This window comes from Abramis brama, assembly GCF_963993115.1.
Source record: "Abramis brama genome assembly, chromosome: 9".
NCBI classification, from domain to species: Eukaryota; Metazoa; Chordata; class Actinopteri; order Cypriniformes; family Leuciscidae; genus Abramis; species Abramis brama.
Window position 1 is genome coordinate 6,365,751 of NC_139971.1, and position 9,740 is coordinate 6,375,490.

Sequence of the window (9,740 nt, forward strand, 5' to 3'; positions counted from 1 at the left end):
TGAGAATGAAATTTAACCTTAACTTGAACAACATTAAGATTACCATTTTAATTTCATATATCCAGTTTATATATTATTATTATATTTTTTTTTTTACATGAATAAAACTGTTAATCTTCCTCCCCAAGAAACACATTTTCCCACAACAGTTAGATGGGACTAAGTTAGAGGATGGCTCCCTCCACAATAACAAACAGGCAGTTGTCTGTACAGCTTCACCTTGGGTCCGGATGTTTTTATGACAAAGGAGTCTGTTTTGATGAAACACTGGTGGCTGTGATTGGCCCTGTTTGTTAAACATCACAAATAAGGGGTGGTGCGACCTCAAGCATTACAGTGGAGGGTTGGCTTCTTTGTAATAAAGGCTAAAATTAACCATTTGCCCCCTCACAAAAAAAAAGAGGCATTTTTATGAAGTATGTATAAGGGGCGTGGTCTTCCATATTGTTTACCCCCATTGATTGGTCGCATTTGAAGTTGTGCTTGAATATTTCTTACATTAAAGGGTGTGGCTTGGACCTTTACCGTGTGTCCCAGTGCTTGACTGGTGTGACAGAAATATCGCAATGAATAGATTTCATCCGCCACCCACTCCTTCCTCTTTGTCTCCTTTCAACTGCGCATGTCCCGCAGTCAATATAGACGTATTCTTTCAACAATGACATAACCGATCGGAGCAGTAGTATGTAACGCGATAATTCTCATGACATTGTATCGATAGGTTATTACAAATATTCAGATGAGACGAACCTGTCTGCGCCCCTTCATTATTTCAGGCTCTAGTAATAAACTACTGCACTAACGCCGCAGCCTGCAGTGTCCAGCAGAGGGCGCAGATGCATCACTTTATGACCCCCTCCAACTACACTTTAAAGGGATAGTTCACCCAAAATCACTGTCTGGTTACCAACATTCTTTAAAATATCTGTTCAACATGTTCAACAGGTTTGGAACAACTTAAAAGTGAGTAAATGATGACAACGTTTTCATTTTTGGTGAACTATCCCTTTAACTGGGACCCAGGAATAGACTTTTGTCCTCTGCAATGGACATTATATTTTAGTGATTTTCTCGGACACTGTATATATCATAGTGTTAATGTCCTGTAAAGAGCACATTCAGGGCTTTTCAGAGAAACCAAATGTTGGAGGTTTCACCGTGACAACAACTTCTCCTTGGTCTTTTAAAATGACTGACATTAATTCAGTGATCAAATGTAGTAGCACTAATGGAAATATGATAATATTTTGAAATTAGCATTAAAATCTGACTAATTTTCAATTTGTTTGTCATTAATCAACATCTCAGGAAAATGTTATGGGGTTTCTAATAAATATGTTAATTTCTGTTACGAAACGGCATTGATTTCATACATGTCCGATGTAGAGACACATGTTTATCAGGCGTTTTGGGAGACACAATAAATGAATAGGGAAAGAAATGATATATCAATATTCCTATGAAATATTAGATATTATTAGGAAATTATTACTCCCATTATTAGACTTCTTTTTTTCATTACATGTTGCCTCAAGAACACATTAATATGCATATTAGTACAGTGTATAGATGCATTGTATTGAATGGCAGTGCCCATTTATGGCCATTTTACCCACATATTGCATAAAGTAAAATGGTATATCAATTCATTTAGTTATATCTTTCATAACATCACAAAGAATCATCTTAAAACAAAGTTTGGTTAAACAAAATCCTGAAACTTAAAATTTAATTGGTGAATAAAAAAAACTTCCCATTGTTATACATGTCATTTCATGTCTTTTTTTTTTTTTTTTTTTTTTTTTTTTTAAACAATCGAGTCCTGGTGTCCACTACAGAGGACATAGCATAACATATTAATAAAATATCTTTTTCCAAAAATGTTTCCCCCCCATTTGTTTCTTATGCTCTAAACAATTTAATGACATGGAAAAAATACTAAATTCAGGTGTCAGAGAAATTCACTAAAATATAATGTCCACTACAGAGGACACAAGTCTGTCCCTGGGTCCCATGAGGATATAGTAAGTACATGTTGTTAATTAATATCACTCAGTACTTAAGTGTATCATTAATTGCAATGTAACAAAGTGTAACCTTTTCTTTACAAAGTACACAACAGTTACAATCAGTTCTGTAATGTGATGCAGCCAGTTGGTGTAGGCCTCAGTATAAAGGTATTTACTTAATAGTTAAGGTTATCAGATTTTATTATGGAAAACTATATATTTCTATAACTATATTCTTCAGACAAACTTCAATGGTATCACCCAATTTCACACCCTTTGAAATCCGCGTTTCCTGGTTTCCATGGTAGCACCAACATTCTTTACGACAGCGAACTGCCGTATTCTGACAGGCCGGTGTCGTACGTTTTTGCAGAATCACCATGGCGTCTGTGTTGAAAGAGACTGCGGGGTTGTATGAAACGCTGAAAGCCGAGTGGAATAAAAAGAATCCAAATCTTAACAAATGTGGCGAGATCCTGAGCAAGCTAAAGGTACGCCCGATGATATGGAAGGGTAACATTACTCTTAAACTGCAGAAATGAGCTGTGCTTGTAGTGTGATGAGCGGTTAGCGCTAGTGCTGCTATCTAGAACGGTCCAGTCGATTCCCATTCAACTTATTGACACACACGTTATGCGTGTGTTTTAGTTTATTTATGTGATAAAGTACAGTTGACATTTTTTGTGAGCTGTGTTGTGGCTTTGGGTTTGTTCCTCGCCAAAGTAGCAAGTTAGCTAGCAGATAGCGAATTCATACAGTAGTGAAACAAAATGACAGCGTGTGTGAACTGATAATTAATTTATATAATGTTTTTTATTGCTTATGTTTCAAATTACATTTCCTCGGGAAACTTATTTTTTAACGTGTTGAATAATGAAGAAAAATAAAGACCCTCAATTGATAGTTCTCATGATTCCTACTATATTGTCATTAATCCTATATTAATATAATCTCATATTATATGTCTGCCATGTTTTCATTATGTTGTGGTGGATTATTTTATTATTATTATTATTATTTTGGTAGATATCCCTGTTGGAACTGAACTTTCTACCGACTACTGGGACCAAACTAACCAAACAACAACTTATCCTTGCCAGTGAGTATTTATGAAGGTTTTATGATTGTTTTTAGCTGAAATTATATATCTATTTTAATTGCTTCAGTCATTTATTAATATTTATTCTTTTCTTTTTTTTCTTCACAGGAGATGTTTTGGAGATCGGAGCACTATGGAGCATCCTGAAGAAAGACATCCCCTCCTTTGAACGCTACATGGCTCAGCTTAAGTGTTATTACTTTGATTACAAGTAATGACTTTTTTTGGTCTTACATCTTCTATTTGCTCACTATCACTTATTACTTACTTAAAGGAATAGTTCACCCAGTAATGAAAATTATCCCATAATTTACTCACCCTCAAGCCATCCTAGGTGTATATTACTTTTTTCCTACAGTAAATACCTTCTGAAGTGAAGCGATGGGTTTTAGTAAGAAAAATGTCCATATCTAAAACTTTATAGACTATAATCACTGGCTTCCGGCAACTGCCGTGTGTTTATGAGGGGTGACCTCTGACCTCATGTATGACGTAGGCATAGCGTAAGCTTAGGTGAGATAGTGATTACAGTTTACAAAAACTCATCGCTTTGCTTCAGAAGGCATTTATTAACTCACTGGAGTCATATGGATTACTTTAATGATGGATGAATGTGCTTTTTGGATCTTCAAAAGTTTGGGCACTGTTCAATGCCATTACAAAGTTGGGAAGAGCCAGAATATTATTTAATATAACTCCGACTGTTCAGCTGAAAGAAGAAAGTCATATCCACCTAGGATTGCTTGAGGGTAAGCAAATTATAGGATAAGTTAAATTTTGGGGTGAACTGTTCCTTTAGTATGTGCTGACAGCAGTCATGCTGAAACCGCATCTATATCCTGTGTGTTGGTACCAAATGTACGAAATGCCACATTTAAAAGGTAGATTAAAGACATATTGTGGGCAACTGTAGCAGGTCATCACGTGTATATTGTAAATATTTATATATACATTACACATACAATGAACATGTACTGCATTCTGTATTTCTCTCGAGAATAAATTGACATTCGGGACACAGTTTCAGCAGGTTTTACCCTGAATTGTTTTGCTGGCTTTTTGTTTGCTCCTGTTCCACTTTCCTCTCTTCTTCTTCAATGTCACAGGGAGGAGTTGCCCGAGTCGGCCTACAGGCACCAGTTACTGGGTCTCAACTTGCTCTTCCTGCTCTCTCAGAACCGAGTGTCCGAGTTCCACACAGAGCTGGAGAGATTGAGCGCAAAAGACATCCAGACCAATGTCTACATCAGACACCCAGTTTCATTAGAGCAGGTGTGGGACACTTTTTACTCGTCACTTATATTGAATGCGTTTGTCAATGTTTGTTTCCTACTTTTTTGCTTCTTCGTTTCAGTATCTGATGGAAGGCAGTTACAACAAGGTCTTCCTTGCCAAAGGAAACATCCCTGCTGAGAGCTACACCTTCTTCATTGACATTCTTCTTGATACCATTCGGTAGGGTTTTCTTAGTATTAATAGCTAAATGTTGGTGATGAACCATGTTTTGGATCGTTTGGTCATTTGAATATGTTGTGTTTTGTTTGTAGAGATGAGATTGCAGGTTGTATAGAGAAAGCATATGAACAGATTCAGTTCAATGAGGCCACGCGGGTGCTTTTCTTTTCCTCTCCAAAAAAGATGACTGAATATGCGAAGAAAGTAAGTGTTCAATGTGTTTGTCAAATACTGGCATGTCACGATCATGAATTTTGTGCTGAGAATTAATTGTCATACAAATACTTGCAATTAACGATTTAATTCTGTTTGGTTTGTCACTTACATTAAGGGTGTGTTGACACTTGGCATGTTTGATTTGATTAAAACAAACTATGGTGTGATCGCTCTGTTAGTGCGGTCCATTTGAACATGTGAACTCTGCCGTCTGAACCCTAACAAGCGGACTGAGACCCTGAAAAGATGGGTCTCGGTCTGCTTCCAAACGAACTCTGGTGCGGTTCGAATGAAATATAAACGAATCACGGACCAAAGACATGTAAACTAATCAAAAACAGGACATGATGCGACCCTAAAAAGGACAGAATGCTCAAGCATAGCTGTTTTTTCTCGTCATAGTCACGATGTTGCCCATCACAGTTCGGTACAGGCGTCAGAACCGCGTCTCCTCGCAGCAGATCTTCGTTTGTGTGTGTGACCTGCTGCTGTTTTGACTTCGTTACACATTTTATAAGCTCTTCATGATCAAAATACCATCATATGTAGGCTATGCACATGCAACAAGTGCATTTAGCCCTGAACACAGCATTGTTTTGGATGTTTGGAAGTTCCGTCACAAAATATACGTAATAAAAGCCGACCAATCAGGTTATGAAATATAACCCTATGTCTTTAGGTTCAGTATCTTTAAGTTTGATGTTAAAAATGCCAATGTGAACGCTAATTCGACCAGGACTTAATTGTTTTTTTGTTTGTTTTTTTGGTCTGGATCAAGCGAATCGAACTACAAGTGTGAACACACCACAAGTCTAATGCATTATATTTTACTTGGAATTGTATATAATATAATACTAAAAATGATTATAAAACAGGCCCATATTATTTACTTTAATGCTTTGGAAATTAATAATATTTTACATATTAATTATTTGTAATATAATACGTTAAACCCACAAACCCTTATTTCTTGTGAAGGAGGACATATCTTGTGTACTTCATAACAATTTGTTTTATATTCTTTACTCCCTGGATTATGTTCCCCGTTCACACTGCCAGCGACTTTATTTTTTTGTAATATAAAACTAAGATATCATTATTTGACTAGGAATTAGACGTAAAATAATTAAAAATAAAAATAAAAATAAGTAGCAATCTGGAGAGTGTTCCAGCGGTGCTCGGTGCATTAAAGTAGTTAACAAGTCATTAACTAGATTAACGATCGATCAGTCAACGAATTAAAATCATACTTTTCATACGCTCATACTTTTCAAAATGACTAATCATAAAAGTAATACATTTTCTCGTCCCTAATAATCAACAGAATGCAGGAGAATCTGTAAAACAGTGCTAAACTGTTCATTTATGTAATGTGATTCTTTTCCAAGCATCATTTTATTATATCAATGTATGTGGTTACAGTCAAATCATATAAAACAGTGAAATCGCTCCGGAACCGTCATGTCTTTCCTGTGTCATGATAAATCGGGTCCTCCCTCGTAACAGGGTCTCCCCAAACTCAGTAAACTGTCAAACTGACTCCCGTCGCTTGACACGCCAACGGTCACTGTCGCCAGCGCTCCATTGAAAATGAATGGGATCATGTTGCTTTGTCGCTAGCGGTGTGAATGGGGCTTGACTCCACTATCACGCATATAATGGACAAAATGTTAAGCACTTTCATTTCGTTTTTTTTTTATTTATTTTTTTACAAAATGTGAAACTTAACTGCACAGTAATTGCATATTAGATCAAATAACCGTGATCAGATGATTCATCAATAATCGCACATACTCTATTGTTAACTCTAATCTTAATGTTATTTGATGAATAGATATTAATATGCTTTTTGTGCTCTGCAGAGAGGATGGACCCAGAGTCCTGATGGATATTACTCGTTCAGTACCCAGCACCAAAAGACAGAGGAAGTGAACATCCCCTCCACAGAACTGGCCCAACAAGTCATCGAGTATGCAAGGCAGCTGGAAATGATTGTGTAGTGTGGATCTGGCAGCATTTAGACACCTGTATACATAAAGGTTCACATTTGTTTATCCAAATAAAACCGTTGTACAGTAGCCCTATATCTGTACTCAGTTCAGACACCGGATGACACAGCCGCTAATAATGGCTCTCAGAGGATGAGACCAGAACGCTTTGACCTACACTTCAATATCAATATCTACCGGTGTCAGGATCTCTCTGTATGATTGTCTGGTGGGTGTGTCATCTGTTTTCAGGAACCTTCTTGCATTTCTTATCTAATGACTGGATCTCAAAAGGTTTTTTTTTTTTTTTTTTTGGAGGGGGGTTGGGATAAACATTTAATCTGTCCTATTTTGAATATTCACATGTTGTTCCTCTCAGCAAGGTCTGATGGTTTTTATCAAGAGTGAGTTTGTGAAGAGAAGTGGGTCTGGCTGGCATGCTTGAGATGGATGTTGTCGGCAGCAGCTAAACTTCAGTGCTTATTCATTGTTGCCCTAGGAGTGTTCATTGAATTATTATACTCTTTTGCCCTTGCCTTGTATCCTAGCAACAGCGTGATGATTGCAGTTAAAAGTTTGCAGATGTTTTGTAATTGGTTATGTTTTTTTGTCCTGTAATGGGATGATCCCTCCCCTAAAGTGTCACGAGGCATTGACAATTCTGATAAATAAAATGTTTTTTTGTGTGACTCTTTTATAAAATGTCTTCTGAAGCATTGAATGACTGAGTAGCATGTTGTCATTTATATTGTGCTAATTAGATGCAGGAACATGTTAGTGTATTTGTCTCAAATGTAATAAATAAAAAATAAATCGGAGGTAAGTAGGTCTTCTAAATCAAAAATATGTTGTCTGAACAATCACAGAAGAGGAAGGCACTGTTTGTAATGGATGCTGTACGATGTTTGGCTAGACAACCAACATTAAGATACACTTTAACATGCATATGATGTTGGGTTTGCTGTATATATATGCAAGGCCCTTCAGGATGTGCTTATGTCTGTTTCATTCTCTAATTTCAGTTTCGTTCTGTTTTGCCTTGGGCTTGGCACATACTCAGGGTGTGTTTCTCTAGGCCTTTTTTAAGAATCGAAGGACTATAGTGGAGCATAGTTGAGGATTGAGATTGGCTCAGTCATTAGGTGGTTCTCAAGATGAATGGTCCATGGATTCATTGTGGTGTCAAGCCGAGGTATCGCCAAATTGACTTTTCCAATAGAACTCCTCACTGGTGCCTGTGAAGGCCAGGTGGAGTTGTTGGAAGCAAATGCAGTTGTGCTGCATGCAAGACTATCAGATTGATTTATCTAGAGTATTAGTGCTTTTCTTAAGTAAAGGTGCTTCTCCCAGTGTGGACAACCACAGTGGCAGATTCTAGATGATGTGTTGGTGGCTTTGGTGTGGGTCAGTATTGTAAGTGTCTGCAGTGGTTGTGTTCTCTGTGGTCTTGCCTTTCGTCCTTCATGCTGGTTTTACACTTTCACGTGAGGGAGGAACATCAACCAGTTTAGATCCTACAGTTGAGGGCAGAGGGTTTTCTGAGTGGTTTTTGGTGTCAGATCCCCGGGGCCTGAGCTTTCATAATCTTTCTCTACTGTCGTGCTGGGGTGATTGTTGGGAAGCGTCTTTTGACAATAAGAATGAGCCTCTTGTTTTATTCAATTCTATAAAAGAAAACCAGGAGACATCTAATGCAAAAACTAATATCTGGGTAATATTTAACCAGACTCTTAAAAATAAAGGTTCTTTATTGGCATTGATGGTTCCATGAAGAAACTTTAACATTCATGGAAACTTTCCATTCCATAAAAGGTTCTTTATAGTGGAAAATAATTCTTAGATTTTTAAAATGTTCTTCACTCCAAGAAAAATGGTTTTAAGAACTGAAACCCAAAATGTTTTTTCTTGGCTTCACTGCAAAAAAAAAAAAAAAAAGAAACCTTTAAGAATGACAAAAACAGAAAAAGTCCATTAATAGGATTCTTTTTTATTATTATTATTGTGTCATTATCATGATAGTTGAGCAAACTGAATACACTTGTATTAAAATTATTTAAATTGTTCATTTTGCATTGCATTTCAAGACACAAGAGCAATAGACAGAGCATAGGCAAATTGAAGAGAGTCATTTTTAATTTTTTTTTTATTTCCTTTATTACTTCCTTGTGTGCCCTTATTTTTACCCTCTTGAGTTTGCTGAGGTCTGTCGCATGTTTTCTTGCGCTTCAGCACGTTAGCTTTACGTGGAGCTGAACTGGTACCCAAGCTGGTGTCTTTTTGGTTGTAGACGCAATTTCCCTTAGCATTTCAGGTACAATGTGTGCTGTCTAATAAAAGATCTGCCCTTGTTAGCACAGACTTTAACCTTTCCTCTCTTGGATCCTGTTGAGGGCCCTTCCTCTCTCGAAGGTTTTAATTTAACAACATGTTATTGTGAATGCAGCGGCCGACATGTTGGTCTGGGCAACTCTCCTATCATACTGTTCATGATACTGTACAGATTTAAGTATTTTAGAGGAGAATGGGGTCAGTTGTCACATGGGTTCAACTAGAAGGTTTTGAATCAGAAGTCATTTTTCCAGCAATAGTTTTGTATAAAAAGTTCAAACATCTTCACTTTCGTAAATATCAAACCATATTCTGTTTTGGCTAAACAATTACAACATATAAAACGTTGAACTACGAGTTTAAAACCAACATACAAAACCAATGCTGGAGTTTTGACTCAAAACCTTATAAGATAAAGCATTTGTCTTCAGGACTGGAATATTATCACATTATTTTATGAATTCCATAAATTCTAAACCTAATCAAAAGGTATATATCCAGCTGAAAAAGTTAATTGTTGATAATTGATTATTTCTGTGATTTTGTCCTACATAAAAATAATCTATTGTCCATCGTTTTTAGAATTGTGTAAAAACAGATTTAGGATTATGTAAAATTGTATTAGATGGAAAACAGATATTATAT

At 36.6% G+C, this 9,740-nt stretch overlaps 1 protein-coding gene across 1 annotated transcript; it reads left to right on the forward strand.

Annotated features, from left to right (window-relative positions):
• Positions 1 to 2,341: 2,341 nt before the first annotated feature.
• Positions 2,342 to 7,456, forward strand: psmd8 (proteasome 26S subunit, non-ATPase 8). The gene is made up of 7 exons (XM_084123637.1): positions 2,342 to 2,500; positions 3,036 to 3,108; positions 3,217 to 3,319; positions 4,215 to 4,380; positions 4,463 to 4,563; positions 4,656 to 4,767; positions 6,642 to 7,456. The coding sequence occupies exons 1-7, from the start codon at positions 2,390 to 2,392 to the stop codon at positions 6,777 to 6,779; spliced, it is 804 nt and encodes a 267-aa protein (XP_083979763.1). The 5' UTR covers positions 2,342 to 2,389; the 3' UTR covers positions 6,780 to 7,456.
• Positions 7,457 to 9,740: the final 2,284 nt, after the last annotated feature.

Bases quoted from the DNA above. Each gene is read 5' to 3' on its own strand.
- psmd8 (XM_084123637.1), top strand. From the start codon at position 2,390: ATGGCGTCTGTGTTGAAAGAGACTGCGGGGTTGTATGAAACGCTGAAA. The intron at 4,381-4,462 runs GTGTGGGACACT...TCTTCGTTTCAG, and splicing joins ACCCAGTTTCATTAGAGCAG to TATCTGATGGAAGGCAGTTA. The intron at 4,564-4,655 runs GTAGGGTTTTCT...TTTTGTTTGTAG, and splicing joins ATTCTTCTTGATACCATTCG to AGATGAGATTGCAGGTTGTA.